Source organism: Ceratotherium simum, chromosome 26 (genome assembly GCF_057802395.1).
Source record: "Ceratotherium simum simum isolate JZ-2026a chromosome 26, ASM5780239v1, whole genome shotgun sequence".
Taxonomy (NCBI): Eukaryota; Metazoa; Chordata; class Mammalia; order Perissodactyla; family Rhinocerotidae; genus Ceratotherium; species Ceratotherium simum.
In genome coordinates this window covers 1,389,457-1,417,443 of record NC_141925.1, presented here as the reverse complement: position 1 = coordinate 1,417,443, position 27,987 = coordinate 1,389,457, and the positions used below count along the sequence as shown (strand labels likewise).

The 27,987-nt window shown below is 62.0% G+C and overlaps 3 protein-coding genes across 6 annotated transcripts in view; 2 read left to right on the top strand and 1 right to left on the bottom strand.

Annotated features, from left to right (window-relative positions):
* Positions 1–13,524, top strand: part of CLCN7 (Cl-/H+ antiporter 7) — a 29,729-nt gene extending 16,205 nt beyond the window's left edge. For all 4 annotated transcript variants that reach the window (XM_087449348.1, XM_087449346.1, XM_087449349.1 and 1 more), the window contains 16 exons: positions 519–612; positions 858–922; positions 1,504–1,620; positions 2,391–2,445; positions 2,920–2,980; positions 3,502–3,640; positions 4,683–4,776; positions 6,198–6,367; positions 7,380–7,431; positions 7,716–7,843; positions 8,072–8,157; positions 8,575–8,704; positions 9,293–9,352; positions 9,438–9,614; positions 10,024–10,104; positions 10,414–13,524. In XM_087449348.1, coding sequence (XP_087305474.1) covers positions 519–612; positions 858–922; positions 1,504–1,620; positions 2,391–2,445; positions 2,920–2,980; positions 3,502–3,640; positions 4,683–4,776; positions 6,198–6,367; positions 7,380–7,431; positions 7,716–7,843; positions 8,072–8,157; positions 8,575–8,704; positions 9,293–9,352; positions 9,438–9,614; positions 10,024–10,104; positions 10,414–10,500 — 1,596 coding nt within the window. In that variant the 3' untranslated portion in view covers positions 10,501–13,524. The remainder of the gene's footprint in view (positions 1–518; positions 613–857; positions 923–1,503; positions 1,621–2,390; positions 2,446–2,919; positions 2,981–3,501; positions 3,641–4,682; positions 4,777–6,197; positions 6,368–7,379; positions 7,432–7,715; positions 7,844–8,071; positions 8,158–8,574; positions 8,705–9,292; positions 9,353–9,437; positions 9,615–10,023; positions 10,105–10,413) is intronic.
* Positions 13,524–27,493, top strand: CCDC154 (coiled-coil domain containing 154; the record flags this gene model as incomplete). Its single annotated transcript, XM_014793596.2, has 16 exons — positions 13,524–13,753; positions 13,845–14,034; positions 14,255–14,295; positions 14,621–14,716; positions 15,178–15,301; positions 17,446–17,547; positions 17,629–17,757; positions 17,832–17,956; positions 18,287–18,413; positions 18,497–18,634; positions 19,808–19,927; positions 20,009–20,085; positions 20,492–20,609; positions 21,028–21,114; positions 21,426–21,613; positions 21,733–27,493. Coding segments are annotated over 16 exons (2,019 nt in total), but the record flags the coding sequence as incomplete, so codon positions are not given.
* On the bottom strand, positions 22,715–23,536 carry PERCC1 (proline and glutamate rich with coiled coil 1). Its single transcript, XM_087449351.1, has one exon. The coding sequence runs from the start codon at positions 23,534–23,536 to the stop codon at positions 22,715–22,717; it is 822 nt and encodes a 273-aa protein (XP_087305477.1).
* Positions 27,494–27,987: the final 494 nt, after the last annotated feature.

The following is a 27,987-nucleotide window of genomic DNA, read 5'->3' as shown; positions in this document are numbered from 1 at the left end:
CAGGAACGACATGTACAGATTAAAGATGCTGAATTTTCACAATACGCCTCAGAACAGTGTTGTCATGTTTCCCTAAAGAGCCCCCAGCATTTTAATGGGTATTGCACTGAATTTCTAGGTTTAGAGACAGTTAACACTTTTACAGTACAGAGTCTTTCTTTTTAAATCAAGAACACATTTAAGTTTCTCATTCATTCAGTTTCGTTAGGTCTCAGTGGAGTTTTGAGTTTATTGATACGTCTCTTGTGCAGACCGTGAAGTGTAATTATTGCTGTGAATGGGAGGTTTTCATGGTTTTCCCTTGGTGGTTGGTGTGTGGGGCACCTGTTGTGGTGTTGCTGCCACCTTCGCTTCTGCAGTCTCTGTGAATCCAGTGGTTGACGGGGCGATGCCCCTTCCCCGTTCCTCCCCTCCCTCGGCCCCGTCTCTGTGGCCTCTAGCCGACCTTCTCCCTTCCTGAGAGAAGTGCCCTTGGAGAAGCTGGCTGAGCCTCTGTGCCCCGTGTGTTCCCGGTTCAGATCTTCGAGTACTTCCGCAGAGACACGGAGAAGCGGGACTTTGTCTCAGCAGGAGCTGCGGCTGGAGTGTCCGCTGCGTTTGGAGCCCCCGTGGGTGAGGAGGGGTGGCCCTGCCTGGTCTGACGTCGCTGTCCGTGTTCTCCTGCGGTGTGAAGCGATGGCCTTGGTGTTTGTGGACTTTGAGTGTGGGCAAGGGCATGGGGTGCACCCCGAGAGGCCCTGAGGGTGGCCTCTGATGTGGTCCCAGTGCCCTGGCGTCGGGGGGCGTGAGGCGGCAGTGGGCTCAGGGTTCCCATGGCCTGGGTGGGCACTTCAGGGCTGGGCCACTGGCCGTTCCAGGTGGGGTCCTGTTCAGCTTAGAGGAAGGTGCCTCCTTCTGGAACCAGTTCCTGACATGGAGAATCGTAAGTGCCCGTGGACAGCTGCCTCTCCCTGAGCAGGCCGCTCTGGCGCCTGGCCTCCGTGTCGGGGCAGGTGCTGTGCTCTCGGCCCCCACTTTGGTGTCTTCACATGAGGATCTGTTGAGCCGTGGTTGGAACCAGGCCCCCGGGTCCGTTATGGTTCTGCCTCTCACTTGACCTGAAGTGTTGGCTGTCATATTGCCACCTGTCCCTCCCCTGTCATCGTAGACATTGTCCACCCTCGTTCTCCTGCCCCCCTCCCCCCTCTGGGAGCCCCCAGACCCCACACACCTCCTTCCCTTGGCTCTGTCACTGGCTTGGCCCTGACGCTCGTCCAGAAAAGGCTGCGACCCGGCTGGCCTGGCTGTGAGGGGGACCGGCCAGCGAGGCCCCGGCCCCTTTCCCTTCAGCTTTTGAGGGTCTCCAGGTGCCTCCTGAATGACAGGAGGGGAGGCAGCCCTTCCTCCTGCAGCCCCCTCCCCAGCTCCCATCTTCCCCAGTTCTGGGCATCTAGCTGGGTGGGCTTGGTGCCTCGGACTGGTTGCCATGCTCCTGATGGCGCCTGTCTCCCTCTCTGCCTGCAGTTCTTTGCTTCCATGATTTCCACCTTCACCTTGAACTTTGTCCTAAGCATCTATCATGGAAACATATGGGATCTGTCCAGCCCGGGCCTCATCAACTTTGGAAGATTTGACACGGAGGTAACCCACCATGTTGTCCTCCCTCACTCTTTCTGGTTCGTTCTTGGTGTGGGGCTAAGGCTGTGTACTTAAAGATCAGCCTGAGAATTTGAGCTTTTGGAAGAATCTACATCTTACCTACGAGGTTGAGCTCTTATCTGTAAGCGCCAGGGGCGCTCTAGGAAAGCGCACTTCCAACCTGGCCGTGCAGGCTAGGACGCCCATCCCCCAGCGGGCCCCTCCAGGGGCATCTCAGCCATCCTTGGACTGTCGGACAACAGCGCTGAGTGTGGCAAGCCAGGGAGCTCGTGCCGTGGCTCACAGAGTACGAGTAGGTGCAGGCCAGTGTTTCTAGGGAGGCCTGGACCATGCACCACCGTAGCCACTCCTGGGACGGTTCTCGCACACACGGAGACGTCGGGGCCTCCTGGGTAATCTGGTCATGAGATGTGTTCCTGGGGCTGTCCTTCGTTCCTGCCCCCCTTGCCTCCCCCTTTGGCCAAAGCTCAGGCCGTGCCCCCTTCTCAGGTGATGGAGACCTGACTGAGGAGCAGGTGAAGCCTCAGAAAGATAAAAACCTTGCAGGGTCTCTGATTGCCTCCCAGACCAGCCTGTGTGAGCAGGAGCACAGGCTGCTCCAAACTCCCAGCATTCCCTGCGGGTCCTCCACAGCCCCATGTGACAGGGCCGGGAGGTTCCCGTGCGTGTGGAGCAGATGCTGTACAGTGTCTGATCCCACGTCGGATGACATTGTCCCTCACAGAATGTTTGCTCTCTCCCTCTCTGCACAGACCATGGTGTACACGATCCATGAGATCCCCATCTTCATCGCCATGGGCGTGGTGGGTAAGGGCCATTCCCGCACAGGACACCAGCCTGCCCCGGCCCCACGCTGGGCCATTGCTCTCGAGACGGCGGCAGGCACCTTCCAGCAGGACCTAAAGCATGTGGTGGGGACAGGGCCTGCAGGACTCCAGGCTTGGCCAGCCTTGAAATGGCCAGAGAGGGACATGGCCCCCACACCCTGCTTGCTGTTCCAGGGCTGCCTGGGGTGGGGCTGCACCCACCGACAAGGGATCCCAAACCTGGGGAGGCCTCGAGCTTTACTTCCATCGGCGAAACCCCTACTGGCCCTGGGCGGCATTTGTTACTCTGAAAAACCTTTTCTGACCTTAGAGAAATAAGCTCATCTGTCTGTCAGAGTGTGGTAACAGAGAACAGATGTTTTCACGGCCCATCTGCTCCCGTCCCCTCTGCTGCCTGGGCAGCCTCCACCTTTCTTCCTTGTGTCGCTTACACACAGCCCCTTCCCCGTTGTAGGTGGTGTTCTTGGAGCCGTGTTCAATGCCTTGAATTATTGGCTGACCATGTTTCGAATCAGGTGAGAAGCCTCTGTTTTGTGGATCGAGTTGACAGGTGTGGCCCCCAGGACTTTGAAAATAGACAAGTAGTGGGCTCTGCGCCCATGGGGCTGCGTGCTCCTGACTTCCTCACGATGGTTTGTACACGAGGCTGGGAATGTGCGGGGCTGGGCTAGGAGGGGCCTGGAGGGTGAACCCCTGGGCAGGGGAAGCACCTGTGCGTCCAGCCCCCCTGGAGTTCAGGGCCTTCTGACCTCTCGCAGCCTTGGCCTGGTCTGCTCGGGGTCAGCACGGGTCCTTTTGCCGTGAGAAACACAGTTAATTGGAGTCCTCGGGTTTTCTGAAACCTTTGGGGTGGCTCCTGGGTTTGCAGAAGCTCTTCTTCCTTCTCGTCCTCCTTGACCTCCTGCACCACCAGAAATGCTGTTGGAGAGTGCCTGGGGACGGGCGGATGCCGTTTGGGAGTAGCCATGCTGTGTCACCCTCCTAATGAGCCATTGGCTCTGGTGGGGTGGCTCGGTCCAGCGTCTCTTTGCTCTAGGTACATCCACCGGCCATGCCTCCAGGTGATCGAGGCAGTGCTGGTGGCCGCTGTCACGGCCACAGTCGCCTTCGTGCTGATTTACTCGTCGCGGGATTGCCAGCCCCTGCAGGGAAGTGCTGTGTCCTACCCGCTCCAGGTAGGACCCCTGGGCCCTATAGGCAGGCCCACCAGGTGGGTCAGGCAAGGCCAGACCTCCCTGGTGCGTCTCCAGACAGGGTTAGGTGGCCTGCCGGGCACCAGGAGAGCGGGCTGTTATGTTGGATGGAGTCACACCCTGTCGTCCTCCCAGAGTGGCAGCCTGGCAGGGTCTGCGGGAGGACTTCAGAAGTGGCGGCTCATGGGTGTGGATCTGAGAGATGCAAAGCTGCATGCACAGGGAAACCTGTACACACGTGTTCACTGCAGCACGGCTCACAGTATCCCTCAGTGGAGTCAACCCAAACATCCTTCAGCTAACGGACGGATAAACATGTGCTCCCCCCGTGTAAGGGGTTTATTCAGCCATAAAGAGGAGGGAAGCACTGGCATACACTACGACACGGATAAACGTTGAAAACATGATGCTCAGTGAGGGAAACCAGACAGGAAGGAGCATATAGCGTATGATTCTGTTTATGTGAAATGTCCAGAACTGGCAAATCCGTAGAGACAGCAGATTGGTGGTTGCCAGGGTCTGGGGGAGGGGGGACGGGAAGTTTATATCCGGGGCACGGATATAAACAAGCAGTCAAAGATGTGGGTCTGGGGCCCCCACGGGATGCCTCTGTTGAGGCTGTGGGGTTGATGAGGCCAGCTCTCCTTGGAGCCAGCCCCTTTATGGGCTGTGGCCTCAGGGCCCACAGCTCTGCTTAGCCTGGGAAGGGCTGGGCCTGTTGTCACCCAGGACGCTGATGCTTGACCACTGGGTTCTGGGAACATGCTCGTGGTGTGAGCTCTGGGGTCTCCTTGTACCCCAGGGACAGACTCGTGCAGCCCAGGGGTCCCATTGACCAGCCCCTGCAGGGCTGGATGTGCCTCTGAAGCCCTCGCTGTTGCTGGGTGTGGCTCTTTGCATCGTGCCTCTTGTCTGAGGCCGCAGCCCTGGAGCCTGGCCCCATCGTGTCGTGTGTTTGTCACCTGGTTCTGTGCAGGCCGGGCCTGCCCCGTCCCACAGACCGTCTTCTCTCCCAACCCCGCAGCTCTTCTGTGCAGATGGGGAGTACAACTCCATGGCCGCGGCCTTCTTCAACACCCCGGAGAAGAGTGTGGTCAGCCTTTTCCACGACCCCCCAGGTGCGTGCTCATGCGCAGTGCTGTCGCCCGCATGTCCCCACCCGGGCTCAGTCCCTTCTGGCCTGGTCTGTGACTGACGCCTGGACACTAGGCCCAGGCCTGGGTGACGCCTTTTGGCCGAGCGTGCCCTGTGGGCAGAGGTCACTGCCCTTGCTGCAAGGGTGGGCTGCAGGGGCTGGCTGCCAGGAATCAGCTGGTGGGTGAGCACCAGGGGGGCCTGGCCAGGCTCCCCGTGCTGTCTCCTTCTCTTCCTGGAGGGGCCATGGGGGCTGTCTCCATCTCTCATTAAGCTGATCTCGTCTTCCAGGATGAGTTTTTTTTCTGGGTGCTACTTGCATGCATCACTCTCCGTCAGAACAGCCGGCGTGGTGACTCTCACCAGTCCGTGGCCTTGCCAGCCACACAGGTTTTGAATTAAAAACAGGTTCTGGGGGGGCCGGCCCAGTGGTGTAGCAGTTAAGTGCGCGCGCTCCACTGCTGGCGGCCCAGGTTCAGATCCTGGGCATGCACCGATGCACCTGCTTGTCAAGCCGTGCTGTGGCGGCGTCCCATATAAAGTCGAAGAAGATGGGCACAGATGTTAGCCCAGGGCCAGTCTTCCTCAGCAAAAAAAAGGAGGATTGGCGTGGATGTTAACTCAGGGCTGATTTTCCTCGCAAAAAAAAAAACAAAACAAAACAGGCTCTGAATGCAGACCACTGCTTTTCAGCATGCATCTCATATTTCACTGGTCCTGCCACTCCCCAGGCAGAGGCCTCGCCTCTCCCGCACCCAGAGGGTGCCCGCAGCACACAGGCCCACCATAGCGCCTGCTGCATGCACCTGGAAATGGAGCAGATTGCATCTGGTCTTCCACCCTGTAGCTGCTCTGGGACCCTTTAGGTGGTCTCTAATTGTTTCCTGTCGCAAGGCCACCAGGAGCCTCCTGATTCTTAGGCCTCTGTGCTTGTGTGACGGGAGTCCACGCAGTTTCACAGAAAGGCTTTTAGATGTCAGGCAAGGTTGAGCCCTTTCTAAAAGGAGCTGAACAGGGCCACCGGGCGAGCACCAGGTCCCAAACATGTCAGTTCCAGGGTTTGATTGACATCTTCCTGAGTCTGGAAGTCATCTGTGTGGACTGGTGGTCTCCCTCCCCTTACCGCTGGTGGTCTGTACTGCGGTGCCAGCGGTTTGCACAGACCTCAGCTGGCACCTTCTCTTGGCCCCAGGTCACCATCCTGCTGGTAGCACTGGACCCCGCCTGCCAGGCGGCCGTCCTCCTGCTCCCAAGGCCCCACGCTCTGACCTCAGAGAATGTGGCGATTTCTGGGGGTCCACCAGGGTGTCTGTGACTAGGAGGCCATGACTGGGCAGTTGGGTGGGGCGGTCCTGCTCAGGTGCAAGTCTGTGAGGCAGGCCCTGGCCAGCCCCCTCTCCCCTAGGCTCCTACAACCCTGCAACCCTTGGCCTCTTCACCCTGGTCTACTTCTTCCTGGCTTGCTGGACCTACGGGCTCACAGTGTCCGCCGGTGTCTTCATCCCGTCCCTGCTCATCGGGGCTGCCTGGGGCCGGCTCTTTGGCATATCCCTGTCCTACCTCACAGGGGCTGCGGTGAGTGGGGCTTCTCTACACACAGATTGGGGGCTGGGGCCACTCGGGCTGGGCTGCAGGAGCCGGTGACGGAGGAGGCGGTACGTCAGGCCTTGGCCCCGCCATGCTGCCTCCCCGGTCTCCGCCTCACCCGCCTCCATGGTCACTTGGCGTGTCTGTCATGTATTTTACTTTTTTCATTTCATTCAGATAAGATTTTTTAAAAACTGTAAAAGAGGCACAGCGAGTCTCCCCTGCTGTCCCTCTGCCTGCCCCCCCACCACCCAGGCTCCAGAGTGTGTGTCCTCAGCGTTCCTGCCAGAGCCAGATTTGTGTTCTCTGTTGAGATCTGAGTCATGTACCATAAATCCACCGTTTTAAAAGCATAGGCCTCAGTGCTTCTCGAGTGTGTCCACGCAGTTGTGGAACCTTCACTGCTGTCTAGTTTCAGGATTCTTTCATCACCCCAGAGGGAAATCTGCACTCCTTCGCACTCACTTCCGTGTCCCCCAGCCCCTGGCGCCACTAGTTTGCTTTCTGTCTGGAGTTGCCTGTTCTGGGTGTTTCGTGTCAGTGGAGGCACACGTCCTGGCCTTTTGTGGCAGCTCCTCTCACTAAGCGTCATGTTTCCAGGGTTCATCCAAGTGGGAGCACGTGTGGGATTTTCATTCCTTCCTACACTCCTGTGTGGTGCTGGCATTTCTGTGCGGACCGCGGTCACTGACACATGCATGTGCCAGTCTGCCTCCCCTCACATACCCGTAGCTCTTTCCCCTCCTCTGTAGAGCGCGTCCTCCTATCCCCTGTTGCGAGGTCTCCAGCGTGTGCAGATGGCAGAGTGCATCCCTGAGAGGGGCACGCCTCTCTGCGGCTGGTGCTGGGCCCTGTGTGTGAGCTGGAGGATCCCCTCCTGGTTGTGGAATTGCTGGGCCCAATTCCACTGGAGGTGGCCTCCGGTGGTGTCACTGCATCTTGGGTTTGGGTAGGGGCTGTCACCTTCTCTGATATCTCAGGTCTCTGTGTCATCCCACAGATCTGGGCGGACCCTGGCAAGTATGCCCTGATGGGAGCGGCTGCCCAGCTGGGTGAGTCTTGGCTGCTGCGTGGGCGTCCCAAGGTGGGGGGACCATCTGCCTGTTGGGACATGAAGGCCGGGTGTTCACTCCATTTCTGTGGTCATTGGCCAATGGGCCACTCCACCCTGGTGTGCGATTGCACAGGGTTGCTGTCCCCACCCAGTGCAGCTGGAGAGAGAGACCATTGGGGTGAATGGATTTGATCACTGGCTTGCACAGAGAACACAGGCGGCCTGCAGAGGCTTGTGACTCCCCACTTCACCCCAGCCCAGCCCTTCCCTCCCCTCGGGCAGGTGGGATCGTGAGGATGACGCTGAGCCTGACGGTCATCATGATGGAGGCCACCAGCAACGTGACTTACGGCTTCCCCATCATGCTGGTCCTGATGACCGCCAAGATTGTGGGGGACGTCTTCATCGAGGTGCGGCTGGTGGAGAGGCCTGCCTGCTGCCTCGCCCTCGCTCTGGGCCCCTCCCCATGCTCCTGCCTTGGTGCCTGAGACTGTGGGCCTTGGGGGTCTTCACTGGAGGGAATGGGGCCCCTGTGAAACCATCCTCCAAAGGGCCCCTTGCTTCGGGGGGGCGGGTGCAGGGCAGGACCCCTCTCTCGGTGGCAGGCACAGTGCGTCAGCGGCCTCCCCCATCCTCAGGGCCTGTACGACATGCACATCCAGCTGCAGAGTGTGCCCTTCCTGCACTGGGAAGCCCCCGTCACCTCGCACTCGCTCACCGCCAGGTACCACGGGCCGGGGCTGCGGCTTATCCCATCTTGGTTCAAGCTGAAGGCCTGTGGCCTGGGGCTTCCTCCCCATGCTCAGGATGGGGGTGTGGGGGCGAGTGGTGCGGTAGATGCTTCTGGGAGATTTGGTGCTAGTGGCCTGGAGCAGGAAGGAGGCCGCGTGCCTCTGTGCAGAGGTCTGGGGGAGTGCTGTTCAGGCGTCCAGGCTGTGTAGGCAGCTGGCCCAGGGCTGGTTCTCCAGGGTAGCTCCCGGGGGGTCTCCAGGCTCCCAGCCTCCTTGTCCCCGGGTTTCCTGAGTCCAGCAGACTTGTGCCTGCTGAGCTTTGACTGTTATGAAGAGAGAGGGCTCAGGAAGCCCCCAGGGGCACATGGTCGCAGTGTGGCCGACAGTGGACGAGGCTTGCTCCTCCACAGGGAGGTGATGAGCACGCCGGTCACCTGCCTGCGGAGGAGGGAGAAGGTGGGCGTCATTGTGGATGTGCTCAGCAGCACGACGTCCAATCACAATGGCTTCCCTGTGGTGGAGTGCGCCGACGACACCCAGGTACCGCCGGGTGGGGCGGGTGTGCTGGGCGTTCCGTGTGGGCCTCCCGAGCGTGCATGTCCGCCAAGTGTGGTCATAGGAGCCTAGAAACTCAGCATTTGAGTTTGTAGTAGAATTCTAGCTACAGAAGGATCTGAGCCCCTCGTGGGAAGACGCGGTCTGTGTGAGCGCAGTCCTTGCTGGTTAGGTTAGTCACGCCCACGTGTTTTGTGGTCATGCCCCAAGCTGCCCATCAGCCAGGGAGTCGAGGCTGTGACTTTGTCAGGAGGGATCTTGACAGGATGTGCAGCCCACCAGTCATCCTGCGTCCAAAGGTTGGGAGTGAATTTTGTCACGGCTGAGTCTACGTCTCGCCCCTGGCAAACACTACAGCCTCCCGGTGCTGCACTTCATTGCTCTGTGGTGCAGGGCCTGCTCCTGCTCCCGGGGCGTGTGGGGAGTTAATGAGCCTGTGCAGGTGAAATGCCTGCCACAAGACCAGGCAGTGACCATGTATCCATGTGGAACCTGGCAGAGCTGGTCAGGCAGGAAGGGCCACCGCTCTGGGGCTCCACCCGCCCGTTTTCAAGGCCATCTGTTTTCCCACAGCCGGCCCGGCTCCAGGGCTTAATTCTGCGCTCCCAGCTGATCGTCCTGCTGAAGCACAAGGTAGGCCCATCGGGCTACTGGGCGCTTCCAGGGCAGCGAGAGCCGCTCGGCCTGGCGCTGGGTTCTGACGCAGTGCTGCCCGCAGGTGTTCGTGGAGCGGTCCAACATGGGCCTGGTGCGGCGGCGGCTGAGGCTGAAGGATTTCCGCGACGCCTACCCCCGCTTCCCCCCAATCCAGTCCATCCATGTGTCCCAGGACGAGCGCGAGTGCACCATGGACCTGTCAGAGTTCATGAACCCCTCCCCCTACACCGTGCCCCAGGTGCCGGGGGGCTGCGGGGCGGGCCCCACTTGCAGGGTCACCAGGCGGCAGGAATCCTTGTAGAATGCTTCTGATAGCATGGGGCAGCCTTCAGTGGCCGCCACGTGAATGCACTAGAAAGTGTATTGGAGGGGCTGCCGTGGGTCAGAGGACGAGCCGGGAGGAGCTCTGTGGTTACGCCAAGGACGAAGTGTAGGGAGTGGGGGCGGCTGCAGAGCGGGACTCCAGGGGCCAAACTGAGGCAGGGCCAGACAGCGTGGAGGGGAACGGGCGGTTCAGGACACATCCTGACATCCTGGTGGTGGTGGGGTGTTCGAGGGAGACTCTGACCCCTCGTTGGGCAGGTCCCGCCTCTGCTCTGCTCTTGGGCGGGGCTGGCGTATGAGTTGACGATGTGCCCACATTGCAGGATGCGTCTCTCCCGAGGGTGTTCAAGCTCTTCCGGGCCCTGGGCCTCAGGCACCTGGTCGTGGTGGACAACCACAATCAGGTGAGTGTGCACACAGGTGAGTGTGCACACGCGTGCGCACACACGCACACCCGTTTCCTGCTCGTGCAAGCCGTGGAGCAGGGGTGTGGGGCCAATGCACCCTCTGCGTCCAGACCTGTGTGCCCTGGTCACTGGTGTGGCCTTGCTCCCAGCTCCTGCAGGGACTCTGAGGCCTGGGACCCAGACTGGCCACGTGCCCGCCTTGCGGGCTCCTCCAAACGGGGCTGCCTCCAAACACACACAGGGCAGGGGCTTCCACAGAGGCAGGTGGGGCCGCCAGACCCCTGTGACCTGGTTTTGTTCCCACAGGTGGTCGGGCTGGTGACCAGGAAGGACCTGGCCAGGTACCGGCTTGGGAAGCGGGGCCTGGAGGAGCTCTCGCTTGCCCAGACGTGAGGCCCTGGCCACTGCTCCTGGGGTTCCCGCCTCGCTCCGTGTGCAGTGGCAAATCCAGCGCCCACCAGACCTCGGGGACCAGCCAGCTGGTCGCTGGCACTCAGTTTACATTCTGAGCATGCTCCTCTGGCCTCAGCCCAGCAGGTTCCAGCCTCCATCCTTTTGTGTTTCTCAACTTTCAGGAATCAGACATTCGTGCAGCTGCTCCTTGCAGGCTGCTTGTTTGCTGAGAGCTAGAGAGAGGGTGTGTGTGCACGTGTGTGTGTATGAGCGTGTCTGTGTGTTTGTGTGCGCGGGCCTCAGTGCATCTTTGTGAGTGTCTCTCTCAGTGCGTTTGTGTGTGTGAGACAGCTAGCAAGCTGGGCCCTGTGGGTCTGAGTGCTGCAGGCCCTCATAGCAAGGCCCCATCACTGCTGCTGTGCTCCCCGTCACCCTGGGGGCTCACCCGGAAGGACCATGCCGCCTGCACACCCCCAGCTGGGGGCGTGGGTGATGTGGGGCTGCAGCAGAGGCTTCTGGCCTTGTCCCTCTCGGCCCTCAGCTCAGTCTGCAGCCCTGAAGTGATGGGCCTAGGTACTGGGGACCTGCCTGGGCAAAGGCCCCACTGGACACACGGAGGTGAGGGCTCCAGGAAGCAGGACAGCCCTGGAGAGGAGACTCTGGAGTGGGCTCTGTCAGGAAGGTGGCTGTTCTCCCGGAGTCGCCACATGAGCCCCCTGGGCCGCACCCCTACTCTGGGTGCAGTGGGCTCTCTGCTGGGGTCTCAGCCAAAGGAGAGCTGAGAACCACTCATGGGCCTGAAACCTCCAGGTCCAGCCACACGTTTGTCACCTGAGACCTCGGAAGCTGGAGTCCAGACAGGCAACTAGCACCATGCCTCTGTGGACAGTGAGTGGGAAAGTGGGTCTTCTCAGCATGAGCCAGCCTGCCATCCTCTGAGGACCCCAGCTCAGGACAATGTTCTGGGGTAGCTCTAGTTCCAGTCTTGAAGGCACATGAGCTGTGGGATGGGCTGGTGAGCCCAGAGCAGGGACGCTGCACTCTTCCTAGGCAGGACAGGGCTGGGCCTGGTGTCCTGTGTCCCCAGGGCCCCAGGGGGCCTTTGCTAAAGGTGTTTCCAGCCCACTTCTGTGATGAGGCGACACAGGTGTCTTTGTGGAGGGCTGGCAGGCACTGGAAGGGGGTGGGACGTCAAAAGGCCAGTCTTCCTGGTGGGAGCCTTCTATCGGGGACAGGGGTCTGAATTGGGGGTCCTGATGAGAGGAATAAAGGAATTATACCCAGACAGGCGGTGCCAGCGTCCTTCTTCCCACCCAGCATGGGCCGCAGTCAAGCAGGCTGGGATTATCGGGGCCACTGGGGACAGGGGCGCCCGGGATGGGGCCCTCCTTGATGTGTATTGTGCGTGGGCAGCACCCCAGTGGGGATGCCCCCGGTGGGGGATGCAGGTGAGAAGGCCAGAAACCCTCAGGTGGAGAAGCATCTGGGGCCGCCACACAGCGTGCAGTGGGGAGGCCTTGCAGGTACCAACCACCAGGCAGCATTGCTCTTGGGATGGCCACAGGGCTTGGTGGGGAAGGCTCGCTTTCCCTCCTCCCATTTTCCCAGTCACTCCCTGTCCCCAAGCTTGGGTGCCCAGGACAGGTGGGAAAGCTTCCCCTGGGTCTGCATGCAGCTCTGCACGTCTCTCTCTCCCGTGAGTGCTGGGCCGCGAGGTGTGTGGTGCAGCCACAGGCAGTGGGGCCTTGCGGCGGCTTTAGGCGCCCTCTGGACGAAGGTTGACTGATTTGTGTGCCTTGTCACAGGGAAGATTTCCATGGGTCAGTCTGGGGTGATGATGTGGGGAGGGCGTGGGGCCGAGTATCCACGCTGCCCTGAAGCGAGACGCGAAACCGCACACCAGACTCCAGACTTGGTGTGAAGAAAGCACGTATGGCATCGCTTTAACGTCTTGGTATTGATCGCGTGTTGGAATGGTGCCATTTTAGATATGTTGGGTTAAATAAAATGGGCTATTAAAATTCACTTTACTTGTGTCTTTACTTTTTGCTGTGGCTGCTAGGAAAATTGAAGTCGCCAGTGCAGCCCACACGTGAGGCCGGCAGCCTCTCTGGGGTGGGGCCTCTTCTCAGAGTGTGGGACTGGCTGTGATAGGTCTGTCCTGGGGCTCCCGGCCTCCCTGCTCTGCTTCTCTGACCAAAGGGCCAGCAATTGCTTCTGGACATCTCTCTTGCTCAGGCCAGGCCAGGGGTCTCCTGACACTGACCACAGGCCGGCAGCCACTGCTCTACTCTTCCATTGGCTGGCTGAAGGGTGCTCCCTCGGATCCTTCCAGAAACAGGCAGTTGGGGAAGCCTTGCAGGAATGAGAGAGTTGAGGGCTCAGGTTCCACAGGCAGTTGGGCCGTGAAGTCACAAGGTTCTGGTGAGGAAAGGAAGGTTCCCGCCCGCCCCTCTGCCTGCCTTGGCATTGTCTTGGAAGGAGGTAAGATGTGAGGGCAGGAGCTCACCTCTTCACACCCTACATGTGCCCCCAACGCCCTGGGGCCTTCCAGCCCCTCACTTGCCCGCCTCCTTCCTGCCAACCCCCTAAACGCTCCCCCACCCTCCGGGTGCCCTGGTGTCCAGCTTTGGGCAGCCCTGGGGCACTAGGCCCAGGACCTTTTGGCAGTGGTCAAAGCCGTGGGTGGAGGCTGCCAGTGAAGCTGTATCAGGTGAGCCAGGTGCCAGCTGGGGCCAGAGCCAGGAGGACAGTCCAGGGAAGGGCCTGTGCAGGGTGTCCGTTTCTCCTGGTCAGTGGTGTGTGTCTTTAGGCAGGGGCCTGGACCTCTCTGAGCCTGAGCTTCCTGCTGTGGAGCGACGAGAGCCGAGCCTCCCTGGTCCGGGCTGTGTGACAGCAGGATGAGCCGAGGTGAGCTTGGTGGGCACTCTCTGCAGGGGTCTGGGTCCCTGCTATCCCAAGCTCCACCTGGGAGCTGGCACCTCTCATCAGCCCAGGAGGCCAAGGGGGGAGCTCCAAAGTGATTTCTTGCAGAGCTGGCTGGTAGCAGCCCCTCGTCGGGGGCCTCGCCCCCTTCCCAGCTGAGTTTCGTGACCCTGGAGGACCTGGGGCTCCTCCTGGAGAAGGGGTTGGCCAGCCCCGAGCCCCTGAGTCTGGAGGAGATCTCAGGGAGGTGTGAGTCCAGCCGCCTGGCGTCCACTGCCTCCGTCCCGGAGCAGGACACCCCTAAGCACTGGAAGCAGCTGGAGCAGTGGTGAGCCCCGTGGAGGGCAGGGGCGGGAGGCCCACGCTATCAGCCCCCTGGCATGTGTGGCCTGACTCGGCTGGCTCCCCACCCCCACCAGGGTGGCTGACCTGCAGGCCGAGGTGGCTTCCCTCCGGGGGCACAAGGACCGCTGTGAGTGCGCCACGCTGAGTCTGCTGCGGGAGCTGCTCCAGGTGCGTGCCTGCGTGCAGCTGCAGGACTCAGAGCTGAAGAGGCTGCAGCAGGAGAGACAGCAGGCGGCTTGTGGCCCTGAGAAGGAGGCCTGTGAGGTGAGCCGCCGTCGGCTGGGAGGCAATGCATCCCTGCCCAGAGGCTGGGCTCCCCTGTTCCCGGTTTCGGAGCAGCTGCTGCCTGGACCCTGAGCCCAGCTCAGCTCCTGCTTCCCTGGCGGGGAGTCTAGCGACTCCTTGGTGCCTGGCTGGGGGGCCCCATATCTGTGCTGGTCATGCCATGGGGGCCTGCGCTCAACCCACGCCCTCCTGCTTGCAGCTCCCCAGCCTCCAGAACCAGATGCAGGCCCTGGACAAGAGGTACCCCCATATCTGTGGTACAGGCCTTAGCGGGAGGGAAAGGGGCTTTGGGAAAGCTGTGGCAGGTGCCACCCCCACTGACCCATCAGCCTCGTTTCCCCCATTAGTTGTCTTGCTCAGGGAAGCAGTACACATTCACAGACCTACTAAGGTCTGAGTTTTTAAGCTCAGCAGCCAAAGAGGCCTGGGAGAGGGGGAGGCTTGCTGCTGGGGCCTCCCGGCCAGGCCCCTGACCCCCAAAGGCCACCAGCCTGCTCCGGCTGCTCCTCACTGCTAGGAGGGTGTGCTGGGCAGGCCCTGGGCAGAAGCGGCTCTCGTGTGGCAGGCTGGTGGACGTCCGGGAGGCCCTGACCCAGATCAGGAGGAAGCAGGCGCTCCAGGACTCTGAGCGGAAGAGTGCCGAGCAGGAGGCCAACCTGAGGTGGGCACTGCCCGCCTCCCTCCTGGGGGGCTGGCTCTGGACCCACCGTGTGTGGTCGTGTGGGAGTCACCAAGGCAGGGCAGGCATCCTCTGCCCTCGATGCCAAGCTGCTGGTTGATGGGGCCTCAGACCCCCTGTGGACCCTCTGTGGGGGAAGGAGACTCCAGCCCACGGCTCCCACCTGTTGCCCTTCTCCATCAGTCACTCCCACCCCGGGCCCAGCTCTCACCGTCAGGGTGGGACACAGACATTGGCGCCTTGCCCCCTCTCTGTATGTGCCCCGGGGGTGGGGGTTGTATACCTCCTGCTCTGCTGGCCGGGAGGTCAGCCTGGGCCCCCAGATGCAGACCCCAGCCCAAGAAGGACACTCGGTGTCCAGGGGCCCTGCCAGCCTCCCTGTGGCTCCCCAGCCAGGCCCTCCGGCAGGCTGGGCTGCTGTAACCTGCGGCCATTGCCTCTAGGTTGGCCAAGCTGACCGGGAAGCTGGAGCAGGAGGAGCAGGATCGGGAGGTGGCCTGCGGTGCCCTGCAGAAGAGCCAGGAGGAGGCCAGCCAGAGGGTGGACCATGAGGTGGCCAAGATGCAGGTACCTGAGAGGGAGGCTGGGCCGGGCAGGCTCTGGCATCCGTGCAGCCAGCTGAGCTGCCGGCGAGAAAGTCCATCCAAAAGAGACTCCAACGCCCCTGCCAGCCCCTATCCTTCCTGTCGGCAGGTTCTTCCCTCACTCCAGCATTCTCTTTGGTTCTGTCCATGTGACCAGACCTGGGAGGTGACCCTAGTCCTGTGTTGCCCAATACAGTGGCCGTTAGCCACAGGTGGCTCTGTATATTGAAATTAGCTAGCATCTTAGACAATTTAAAACTCAGTTCCTCGATCACATGAGCCACATTTTAAATGCTCAGTGGTCACACGTGGCCAGTGCCGGCTGATTTGTGCAGCATCAAGATGGAGCGTGTCCTTCATCACTGAGTCCCGTCATTGGCACCAGTGCCGTCTCAGTCGCTGCTCCCCCCACCTCCCTGCCGTGTAACCAGCACCCAGATCAAGAAGTAGAGCCTCATAGCCCCAAAGCCCCCTCCTCGGCCATTTTCAACCTCAGTGCTTCCCTCTGGGTGAAGTGGAAGTTTCCTTCCTGAAGACGCATCTCCCTGGGGGCCCGATCGCGGCTGGTGCAGTTTCCCCTCCTGCGTGTGGCCCTAGGAGGTGTGGGGGATGGGGCAGGCATGTCTCTAGACCTGGCCTCTCAGCTTTGCAAATAGAGACCGGGGACTACACTGCACGCTGGAGACGGGGGGCCGAGTGCTCCCCAGCTGCTTCCCACATAGCTCGGCTGCCCAGCTTCAGTGGCGTCCTCTCCCGTTGCCCTTTGGGAAGTTAGTGTCTTTGCTCCATTGAGAGGCTGCCTGCCTCCTGCCGGCCAACAGCTCCACAGGATTGGGCCCAGGGATTCCTGACATGCCAGGCACGCTCATGGGGCGCAGCCTCTTCCCAGAGTGCGTTGTAGGACTGGGGTGAGCATGCTGTGGCCCGCTGCCAGCTTTTTTTTTTTTTTTTAAAGGATAATTTTATTCTACTCTTTTTTTTTTTCTCTCCCCAAAGCCTCAGTAGATAGTTGTACATCATAGTTGCACATCCTTCTAGTTGCTGTATGTGGGACGTGGCCTCAGCATGGCCGGAGAAGCGGTGCGGTGCATCCGTGCGCGCCCGGGATCCGAACCAGGGCTGCCAGCAGTGGAGCACGCACACCCAACCGCTAAGCCACGTGGCCGGCCCACCGCTGCCTGTTTTTGTAAATAAAGTTTTATCGGTGCACAGCCATGCCCATTCATTTACCATTGTCCATGGCTGCCTTTGTGCTGGTACCGCAGAGCTGAGGAGCTGGGACTGAAAGCCTGTGGCCCATAAACCTAAAACGTCTACTCTCTGCCTCTTTACAGCAAGAGTTTGCTGATCCCTGCTCCAGGTCATCCCGCATGGGGCAGGGCCTCAGGGCACACCTGCTCTCTGGGCTGTGGGCAGCTCTCCTGGCCCTGCAAGGGCTCTGTGGCTGCAGAAAAGATGCCTCATGCTGGGGCCTGCCTGTCCTGTGGGTTTCTGAGGCCAGGAGACAGGGCCTGGCTGGGCCTTGACTCCCCATCTCCTGTACCCTCAGACCCTTGGTGCAGCAGGAAAGGAGCTGATGGAGAGGAGGGGGAGGGCAAGGGTATGTGCACGCATGTGCATGAGTGTGAGTGCAGGTATTGTGTGCATGCCTGGATTTATGTGTGTACATATGCAAACGTGTGCACGCTTGTGTATGACTGTGTGCACAAATGTGTTCATGTGCATGAGTGTGTGCTCACATGTACACTTGGCCTCCCTGCCTGAGGCTGCCAGCTTGGGGTGTGATTTGGTTGCTGTTGTGCCACCTTCCCTGGGTGGCATCTGGTGGTCACTGAGAGCCCCAAGTGTGTTCTGGACCCATGTGAGCTCAGCCTTCAGACCTTCACAACCCTTGTGCCTGGCCCTCTGGGGAGACATGTGGCCCCTGCCCTTCCTTCCTCAGGAGGGTGTGGTGAGCCCGGCTTGGTCAGGGACAGCAAGGGACACAGGACCAAGGATCCCTCTGATGGAGACAATTGGACAAGAAAACAACCAAGCCCGCGATGGCACAGAGGGCAGGGGTGGCTGTGGCAAGGAGGACGCCCAGCACAGAGGCTGCATGGTGACCATGTGGACCTCCCTCTGCAGGCCCAGGTGACCAAGCTTGGCGAGGAGATGAGCCTCCGCTTCCTCAAGAGGGAGGCCAAGCTGTGCGGCTTCCTGCAGAAGAGCTTCCTGGCCCTCGAGAAGGTGGGAGCCTGGGGGCTGGTGGGCCTGGCTGTGCCCCCCACTTGCCTCGCTCCGTCAGACAGGGGCGGGGTCTTCCTGCAGAGAATGAAGGCCTCGGAGAGCGCCCGGCTGAAGGCGGAGAGTGGCCTGCGGGAGGAGCTGGAGAGCAGGTGGCAGAAGCTCCAGGAGCTGGACGAGGAGCGAGCACAGGCCCTGTGGGGGCAGTGCAAGGTGGGCGGCTGCAGGCCAGGCGCGGGCTGGGGGTGTCTAGAGGTAAGGGTCTCAGGGCCGCCTCCACACAGCAGCAGGAAGAGTGCCACCTCCTGGAGCAGTGCCGGGGCCTGGACAAGGCTGTGGTCCAGCTGACCAAATTCGTGCAGCAGAACCAGGTGTCACTGAACCGCGTCCTGCTGGCTGAGCAGAAGGCCCGGTAGGTGTCCGTCAGGCCGGGTGGATGGGAGTGGCCCTTCTTCCCCGACTCCAGCATCCTGAGCTGGCACCAGGCCCAGTGGGGCACCCTGGGGCAAAGCACCCTGGGGCCCCGGTCCCTCCCCCAGCCTGTCCCTCACGAGAGAACTCTGTGGCAGTGGTGGACACAGCACCGTCTTGGTGGCCCCTGTGACGACACTCCATCCTCCGCTCCCCGGGGTCTCCTGAATGGTTCTGGGGCCAGCAGCCAGGCTCCCATCCCTGGCCCAGCGCTGAGGGGCAGGCCAGCCTCAGCTGAGGGACAGTCTTTCTTGGTGGCACCAACCCCCAGGGACGCCAAGGAGCACTTGGAGGAGAGCCAGGCCAGGCAGCTGGCCTCCTACCTGCAGGAGAACCTGGAGGCCATGCAGCTGGCTAGCGAGCTGGCCCAGCAGGAGACACACAGCGCACTGGAGCTGGTGAGGGTGTCGGGGACCAGTCAGGTCTCCTGGCGGGGTTCCCCACCTGTGCAGGCACCCACACTCAGCCTGGCCTCCCGCAGCTCCAAGAGAAGAGTCGGGCCCTGGAGGTGTCCCTGGCCGAGCTGGTCAGGCAGGGGAAGGACCTGAGCGACCACTTCCTGGCCCTGAGCTGGAGGCTGGACCTGCAGGAGCAGACGCTGAGCCTGAGGCTACGCGAGGTGAGCGTGCAGAGCTGTGTGGGGAAGAGCACGCCCAGACAGGTGGGGTCCTGGTGCCCCTTCTGCTCCCCAGCCATCCCTGAGGGTGGAGCTTGACCAGCGGGTCCCAAGCCTCCCACCCCGACCCCACAACTGTCCGCAAGGCCCAGTTGGTCCCGAGCCCCAGTGACCTCCTGCTCGGGGCAGGGCCGCCCGGGGTCAACTGCTGAAAGTTTCAGAGGCCGATGCTTCCGCCACGCGGGGGGCTCCACAGCCTCTGCTCCTTGGGTTCTTTCCTCTCTTTTTTCGTAATAGCTTTATTGAGGTTTAATTCATACACCATACAATTTACCCTTTTAAAGTATACAATTTAGTGGGTTTTTGTATTTTCAGGTTGTGCAACCACCACCACAAGCACCTTTAGAACTTTTCATGACCCCAAAAGGAAGCCCTGTGCCATTAGTGGTCACTGCCCCCTCCCCCAGCCCTGGTGCCCACTGATCCACTTTCTGTCCCTGTGGATTTGCGTTTTCTGGACGTTTATAGAAATGGACTCACACACTGTGTGGCCGTCTGTGTCTGGTTCTCTCACTGAGCATCCTGTTTTTGAGGTCCATTCGCATTGTAGCATGTGTCGGTGCTTCATTCCTGTTAATGGCTGAATAAAATTCCACCCTGTGGATGGACCAACTGGTTATCTGTTCGTCAGCTGATGGCCACTGGGCCGTTGCCCTTTTTGGCGATGTGGATAGTGCTGCTGTGGACACACATGCACACCCTTTGGCTGTGGGCTGGGTACCCCGGACCTGCCCTGCAGCCCCTCTCCTGCGGGTGCGGGCAGGCTGTCTACCCTCTGTCCCACTCCCTCCCGACTCCAGGGGGCAGCCAGGGCTGGCGTGAGGAGGGTCCCAGCAAGGCCTTCTTCTCAGGGGTGTGGCTCCGTTCAGCCTGGTGGCCCTGCCCAGGAGGACCCGCGTCCCCAGATGTGCCGGGCCAGGCCATCCCGGGGCTGTGTGAGGTCTGTGTGGACGTGCTTGGAGTCAGAGGTGGACGTGGGGGCTCTGTGCTGTCCAGGAGCTCTCTGCCGCATGGGCACAAATATCTTGGGTCCCACTGGCTCCAATGGGCCCCATCTGTCTGTCTGACCGCCTTCCCTCTCTGGGCTCTGGCACTCACTGGGTGTCCATGTCCCAGGCAAAGAATGAGTGGGAAGGTGCAGAGCGGAAATCGCTGGAGGGACTGGCCCGGTGTCTAACAGAGGCCGAGGCGCACCTGAGGGAGGTGCGGGAGAAAGTGGACAGCCTGCCTCGACAGGTGGGTGAGGGCCGGGGGCGCAGCCTCCCCTGCCCCACTGTGCCCCCTTAGCTGCCCACCACTCCCGGCTCCCCGTTGCAGATAGAGGCCGTCTCTGACAAGTGTGTCCTTCACAAGAGCGACTCAGACCTCAAGATCTCTGCGGAGGCCAAAGCCAGGTGAGGGCTCCAGCCCCCTGTCACAGCCTGGCAGGACCGTGGTCCCTGGGTAGGGGAGCAAACTCTGCTGACCATTAGGGGAGGGACTGGTCCCCACCCCAGGAGGACACAGCTGTCTCAGAATGACCCTGCCGCATCAATGAGGCTTCTCGAGGGTGCTCCTCCCCCAGCCCCCAGCACCGGTGGCAGCCCCAACCCCTCCCCAGCCCAGGCCTGGTGCCCACTGGTGCAGCCTGCACAGATCCTTGAGCTTTTCCCTCTGTCGCCTGCCGGGGACCCCCAGTCCCCAGTGGAGGGGTGACAAGGCTGACCGTCTTTGTGCTCTGTCCAGGGCCTCCTCCCCCCACCCACCCTGCCCCCTGGGCACCCCCCAGAGCCTGGCAGCCCTGGCCTCCTGTGCCCACAGAGAGTTCGAGCTCGGGGCTGTGCGGCAGGAGCTGGCCACTCTGCTGTCGTCTGTGCAGCTGCTCAGGAAGGGCAACCCCGGGCGGAAGATCGCTGAGATCCAGGGCAAGCTGACCACGGTACCCCTCGGGCCCTGGTGCCCATCACACCCAGCAGAGGAGGGAGGTCGCCTGGTTCAGACAGGGCAGCCCCCTGCAGAGGGGCCCCCGGGGAGGCTCAGATCCAGGACACCCTGCTGGGGTGGGGGTTGAGGCTCACGGAACCAGCTGTTCTGCTGGGTAGCTCTGCAGCCTCCAGAAGTACCAAGTGGGGGCACCTGTTTGGAGCCCCCAAATGCCGGGGGTTATCCGCAATCACAGTGAAAGGAGTGGCCCCCAGCACTGGCCGGGTCACTGCTGAGTGACGCACCCTGGATCCTACTGAGGGGCAAGGACCCGAATGTCAGAGCCCAGCTCCCGCCCCAAGTGACTAGGGTGGGGCTGCCCCCAGGCCTGCAGACACCCTGAGTCCCTGCCCACGAATGGGGGCCGCGTTTAGTTTCAGAACCAAATAATTAAATTGGAAGACAGCATCCGGGACAACAAGGCCGTCCAGAACCTCAGATTTAATACAGAAACCAAGCTGGTGAGAGGGGGCCCCAGGCTAGACCCTCGCCCGGCGCGCCCCCCGTGGCTCCAGGGGGCTCCCAGGCCCTGGAGGTAGCCGCCTTTCTCTGGTGCGGAGCCTGACTCCCAGCTCCCCTTGCCTCTCCCAGCCTGGCCCTCCCCCAGCCGTCTGTCTGCGAGTTGAGCCCAAGCAGTGTTTCTGGGCAGATAAGGCCCTGGTTTGCTCAGAGGGAGATAAATCCCATTCACCGTTGCTCCTCAATACCCCACCCCCTGCATTCCTGCATCACGTCAGTCCCCCTTCCACCCCCACGCACCGCTGTGTCCCAGCGCACAGAGGAGATGGCCACCCTGCGGGAGAGCATGATGCGCCTGTGGAGTGAGGAGGGCCCGTGGGCCCTGACGCTGGGTAGCAGGAGGGTCCTCATGTCCCTGGTGAGGCAGCGCTTCTTCATCAAGGACGTGGCCGCTGGCGAGGTGGTCCCTGTGAACTGCTGGGGCGTGTACCAGGCCGTGAGGTGGGCAGTGGGGCACCGCCTTCTGGAGACCCCTCCAGGTCCGGGGTCAGGGCTGGGGGAGCCCCCAGGGCAGCAGGCAGAGGCGGGGTCCAGGAGCCATGAGCCGGATCTCTGGGCAGGTGGCTGCAGTGGAAGGCAGTCTTCATGAACCTGATGGCCCAGCGGAGGCCAAGAGCCGTCTCGGAGAAGTCCCTTGGCCAGGAGCCTGCCCACTGCCTCCTGTCCTTGCCCCTTTCCCAGAAATAAACGTGCCAGCTCCTGCTCTTGTCAGAGCCTGGAGTTCCTGCCCGGGGGCTCAGGAGGGCCCAGGCAGCGGGAGTGACCGAGAGGACCCTTCCCAGGAGCCTGTCCATCTCCAGACTCCCAGAACCCCCTTCTGCCCAAGCCAGCCGAGCCCCAGGCCCAACAGCTTTCCTGGGCCTTCCCACCAACAAGCACAGCGGCCTGGGAGCCCCACCTGCTCCCGGCTGGACCCCCCAGCAGGCAGGTGGCCCAGCCCCAGGGTCCATGGCTGGCAGCCGTGCCCTCACACCTGTGTGGTGCCTGGGGAGGAAGCGGCTCTCCCTCCCCTCATCGAGGGAGCAAACAGTGTGTTCACCCACCTCCTCAGGCAGCACCCCCTCTTCCTGCTCCTCCAGGAAAACCCGCGGGAGCCACCTGCTGTGGGGCCGTGAGGAGGAGCCACCTGGGGCCAGCCAGGTGGCCGGGCAGTGGGGGGAGCAGCTGGTCTGGGTGGAGAATGGGCTTCACCCAGAGGGGGGCACCATGTGTTGACCCCCTGAGCCCATGGCCTCTGAGGGGCTGCAGCTCCTGCCCTGTCCTCCCCTCCTGTGACGAGAGCTCCAAGGGCCGAGGGCCAGGGTGGCTGGGACAGCAGTTCCTGCCCATTCCCTGCCCTGCTGGCCTCTGGTTGTGGCAGCTCCAGGTCCCAGGATGAGCCCAGCCCTTCTTCCTGGGCCCGGGAAGTCCCCACTTGAGCTGGTTTGTCCTGCTGGTGGCCGCCCTGGTCAGAGGGCCCTGGGGGCTCCTCCCAGGACAGCACGCAGGAGAGTCTGGACCCCTGGTGCCTCCTTCTCACCCCCGCTGACCCTGGCCCACTCGCTAGGCCTCTGCCAGCTGCACCTCCTCCAGGGTCTGGGCGCCCCCACCGGGTGGCTCGGGGCCAGCTTCCGCTGACCAGCTGGCCAGCAGGTCGCTGAAGTCGGGCGTGCCAGGGTGGAGCAGGCCCAGGGGACTGGGCGCTGGCTCCTTCCAGAAGGAGGGAGGCAGCTTCCTCTGGGTCATGGGGGTGATGTGGCCATACTTGCGCTCCAGCCGCAGCCGGCGGCTGGCCCACGCCCTGGGCACCGGGTATTGCCGCAGCCCGTAGTCAAAGAGCTCTGCCAGGGGCCCCAGCGGTTGTGCCCTGACCCCACCGAGGCCCAGCCCCCGCGCCTGCCCCTCGGAACCCCCGGGCGAGTGAATGCTGGGCTCTGCAGCCTCGCCGTCATCTGGGGGCCCACCCTGGGCCAGGCGCACCAGGTCAGCACAGTAGAGCTCCTGGGCTGAGCTGCCCACTCGGCAGCCATCGGCGTAGATGTCACAGGCGTCTGGGTCCTGTCCCCTGTCCTTGGGGCCGAAGTACCTCTGGATGTCGCCGCTGATGAGCTCGGAGAACCGCAGCAGCTGCAGCGGCGTCTCGGGGCCACTCGGATCCAGAGGGGCCACTTCTGGGGCAGCTGAGGCCCAACCTGAGCTCTGGGGGGCTGGGCTGCGGGCTCCTGGCCCCTCGACCTCCAGCTCCTCCTCCCCATCCTCCTCCTCTTCCTCTCCCTCCTCCTCCTCAGAAGTGTCTGGAGGCTCTGGGTCTGAGGGCAGGAAGGGCCCATGGGACGGCAGGGGCAGCAGGAAGTCACAGAGTGGCCGGATCACACCTGCGGCCATCTCCTCCACGTCCTGAGCTTCTGGGGCCTCTGGGGCAGCAGGTGCCGGCTGTGGAGGTAGGTGGAGAGGGGACAGATTAGCGATTGGAGCCCATAGCCCCCTTGGGGGAATGGGTCACTGCAGGCTTATGGCCTGGCCACCTGTGCTTGGAGAGGGCACCGAGCTCAGAAGCGGTGAGATTACAGCAGTGAGGGCGATGGGCACCCTGGGCGGATGGGCATGGCAGAAGTAGAGGGCGAGAGCCTACGGGATGGTCACCGGCCAGATGAGCAGTGCATCCTGTCCTGTAGGGGGGTGGTCAGCGGGCGCAGGGAGGGCGGGTGAGGGGACAGTGCCACTGGAACAGTCGAGACGGGGGAGCAAAGCAGGGGGTGGGGAGGACACATGCCCAGGGTCTGGGGTGCTGGTAGGTTTGGGGCTCTGGAGCCCAGAGCCTTGTCCCAGTGCAGGGTTGCTACGGTCCTTGGCTCAGGTGCTGGCGGAAGAGGGGATCCCTAGGCCCATCACATGTGTGCCTGGGCTTGGAAGGGTCCTGTGTCCCTGAGATGCCCACACTGAGCTGGGGAGCTGGGCCTGCTACCTCAACCAGCCACTTCGGGTGGCTCCAGGGGGTTGCTCAGAGTCAGAGCCATTTCTCCTGTCCCATCTAATTCTAATAGATGCAGCCATGTCCCAGGCTTTCCTTTGCTCCCTGTTGGGGGAGGTTGGTAAAAGAGACAACACCTTGGGCATCCCTAACCTGGGCACTCTGGGGTTTGGTGGGCTCAGGGGAGGTGGGGAAGGCGTGCAGGCCTGGGGCTTGGCTGGGGCTCGCAGGACTGGGGAGGGGGTGGAATTTGAGAGGTGACTGATATGGTGGGCTGATTTTGAATGCCAGAGTGCCCCCCACCCACAGGACAAGTGCCAGCAGCCCCTCCAGCTGAGCGGGGAGGCAGGTGGGAGAGCCCTTCAGCCTTCTAGCGAGAGCCCCGGGCAGAAGGGAGGAAGAAAGGGAAGGTGGTGCTGGGAGAGGAAGAGGGGCTTCCCACTTGTCAGAAAACAGCTCCCCCTCGCTTGACGGGGGCCGGGCGAGTACACAGGCGTCACCCAGAGTCAGGCCGACCTGGGAGGGCAGGGGAGCGGCCCCAGCCTCCCCGCTCCCTGTCACTCGCTGGCCAGCTGGGCTCCGGATCTTCCCTGCTGGGGTGTCCCATGGCCCCAGCGCTGGGCTGTGGGGATGGCCGCTAGTGCGGAGCCAAGACTTAGGTGTCTTCCTGCCCACGGCCTGTGCTTGCCCCAACGCTTCATCGATGGCCTGGCCCTGCCCAGCCCTTCTGGCGACCTCCCCAGTGGGTAGGTGGTCCCCAAAGACCACCTGGGCAGAAGGGAGGGGGAGGAGGCCAGATCCCCGCCACCAGCGCCCTCCGGCCTGCTGTCCCGCCCAGCTCCTACCTGCTGAGGCCTGCGGCTCCTGCTGGGCAAGCCACCTCCACCTGGGCTCAAGCATTTATAGCCGGGTTCCGCGGCCGACCGGGCTGGCAAATATTTGGTGACTGCATTGTCGTCGCAGACTGGGCAAACAGAGCCCGTTTGCTTTAGTGCCCGGCAACCAGGCCCCGCGGGGGGAGCGCAGCCTGCCTGGGGACCGTGGAGTGTTTGCCGCGGGCCCAGCTGGCTCACACCCGGCCGAGGACCCTTATCTCCCCGCTGATTGGGGCCTGGACCAAGCCTTGTCAAATAGGCGGAAAATTAAATTTCATGCTGTTTTGACTTCTGGAGTAGCCTTCTCTAGAAGACATCCTGCTTCTGTGGCGCTCGGGGTGAGCGGGGCTCCGGGCCAGCCGCAGGACGTGGGAGGCGGAGGGAAGGAGGCCGGGGACCACCAGCCAGGGCCCAGCGGAGGGCCTTATGTAGGTGGGGCCCCTGCCCAGCCTTTCCCACCGTCCCAGAGCTGCAGGTGTGTTTGTAGCAAATCTGGTTGAACCCTGCTCCCCAACCCCTCACAGGGCCTCGTCCCCAGGGGCCAAGCTGAGAGGGCATCTCTCTGCTTCCTTTTTTTTGGTTCCCATGCCTTCCTTGAGGGGCTGGGTATTCCCCCAGCCCCCTGGAACCTGCCTGGGGGGCGTCCTCACTGCGCCTCCCTGATGGGCTACAACCAACACCAGCAGCAGGACCCTGGAGGGTCTGTGGCCCAGCCAATGCCCAGACCTCCCAGGGGCCCAGCCCCTGCCAGATGGTGCTGATCAGTGTCGTAGGGCCACCGTAACCAATCGCCACAAACGGGCTGAGAACAGCAGAGAGGGATTCTCTCACCATCTGGAGGCGTCGTCGGGGTTGGTCCCTTGCTGAGGCCCTGGGGGGAATCCATCCATTGGCTCTCCAGGTGTTCCTTGGCTTGTAGCCTCGCTACCCCAACCTCTGCCTCCGTAGTCACATGGCTGTCCTGCCGCAGGTGTCTGTGTCCACGTTTCCCTCTTCCTACAGGGATACCCGTCATTGGACTCAGGGCCTCCCCCTCCACTCCAGCCTCACCTTCACTTGACCACATCTGCAATGACCCTATTTCCACACAAGTTTCCTCTCTGAGGTTCAGGTGGGCACAAGTTTTGGGGGACATTATGCAGCCCAATAAGGGCCTTCCACATGTGACCGTGGCCCCCACCATGTCATTCACCAGACGTGGCCCCCAGAGGTGCCCGCTGGGAGGACTGCAGAGTCCCAACCGCTGCGGCTTCCAAAGCTGACACTCCTGTGGGCCAGGTTCTGAGGACGGGATAGCAGCCCCTCCCAGCTTGGCGTGTGCCCAGCCCTTGCCCCCTATAGCCATTCACGGTCCCCGATCTCCCTTCCAACCATGGGGTCTCACCCATCCACTGGGCCAGGTGGGTACGGATGGCACCCCACCCCTCCCTGGGTCTTTACCCTTCAGCTCCAGGCTCCACACCCTTCAGACAGGGATGGCACCTCTCTTACCCAGTGACACCCCATCAAACGTGGGATGTGGGCAGGGACCCAGGCCTTTCCTGCAAGTGGGAGCCAGTGGGTGGATCTGCCCTGCTGATTGCTGCCAGTCATTTCTCAGGCATCTAGAGGGCCCAATGTAGGCGCTCAGTGCTTGGGCCCAAAGTCAGGACCCCAGCTTTGGGAGAGTGATCAGGAAATGGAAAGTTCCACCCCAAGAACGAGAACCACAGTGGGCCAGACTGGTGACCTGCCATGAGCAAGTCTTCACACTGCGGATGTCTCACAACTGGGTTGTTTGCCTGGGGCAGGACCAAGGAGAGGAGTGGCGAGGGGCAGGGCCACTGCAGGCCCCAGGGGAAGGCTGCACGGAGAGGGGAGGGATGCTGGCTCTGTGGGTCTGTGACATGCCAGGCCTCCCCGCAGGCTGCACTTCAGTCCTGTGAGTCCAGTCCGCATTTGGACCTCGGTCCCCCAGAGATGGACCTCAGGCATGGCCACGGTTCTGCCCTGAGACTCCAAGGCACAATGACACTGTTGTCCAGGTCCTGGCTGTGGTGTGGCCCTGCCCCAGCCATGGCTGGCCTCCCTCTGACCCAGCGCAGCCCAGCTGTCAGCCAAGACTTTCGGGAGGCCCAGGTTCGGGGTTCCAGGTGGCTCCCCAGGCTGCTGGGGCCCCAGGCTCCCTCTCTGCCATATACAGCCCCTGCGTCCCTGTCAGACCCGGGACCCACGCTGGACCCCAGGGGATGGGGACTCATAGCTGCCTCAGCTGTAGCGACAGCGCCCCCTGCTGGTCTTTAGGAAAGGCCAGGGCCAGAGCCCAAGAAGGGGCTGGAGACAGGCCGGGGGTGTGCTTGTATACCTCCACCTTGCTCAGCCCCACACAGGTGGGGCCACAGGGGACCCGTGGGATGTGCAGTCTGGGTGGAGACTCCAGGAAGGCATGTGGACTCAGCCTCCAGCCCTCGTCTGCCGGGCCCAGGCTGGGCAGTCGGAGTGGGCCAAGGAACATGAGATCAGCCACACCCTCGAGGAGGTCCCAGCCCCCCCCCCCGCCCCCCGCCATGTGACCAGAGGAGACGCTGCACGAAGGAGGTCGACTGCAGGGCACTGATGGGAGTAGGAGCTCAGCTGGCCTGGCCAAGCTGCGGAAAGCGAGATGCTCCAGCAGAGGGGACAGCCTGGAAAAGACCCAGGTGGAGCTGGCACCCCTGCAGTCGACTGAACGGTGGCCCCAAAGACGTCCACACCCTAATCCCCAGGAACTGCGGACATGCCACCTCATGTGGCAAAGGGACCCTGCAGAGGTGATCCAGGTGAGGACCCTGAAGTGGGCGATGACCCTGGATTGTCCCGTGGGCCCACTGTCATCACAAGAGTCCCTGTAAGAGGGAGGCAGGAGGGTCAGAGTGACAGAAGATGTGACCACGGAAACAGAGGCCCACTGGCTTTGAGGGTGGAAGGTGCCCCGAGCCAAGGAATAGAGCAGCCTCTAGAATCTGGAAAAC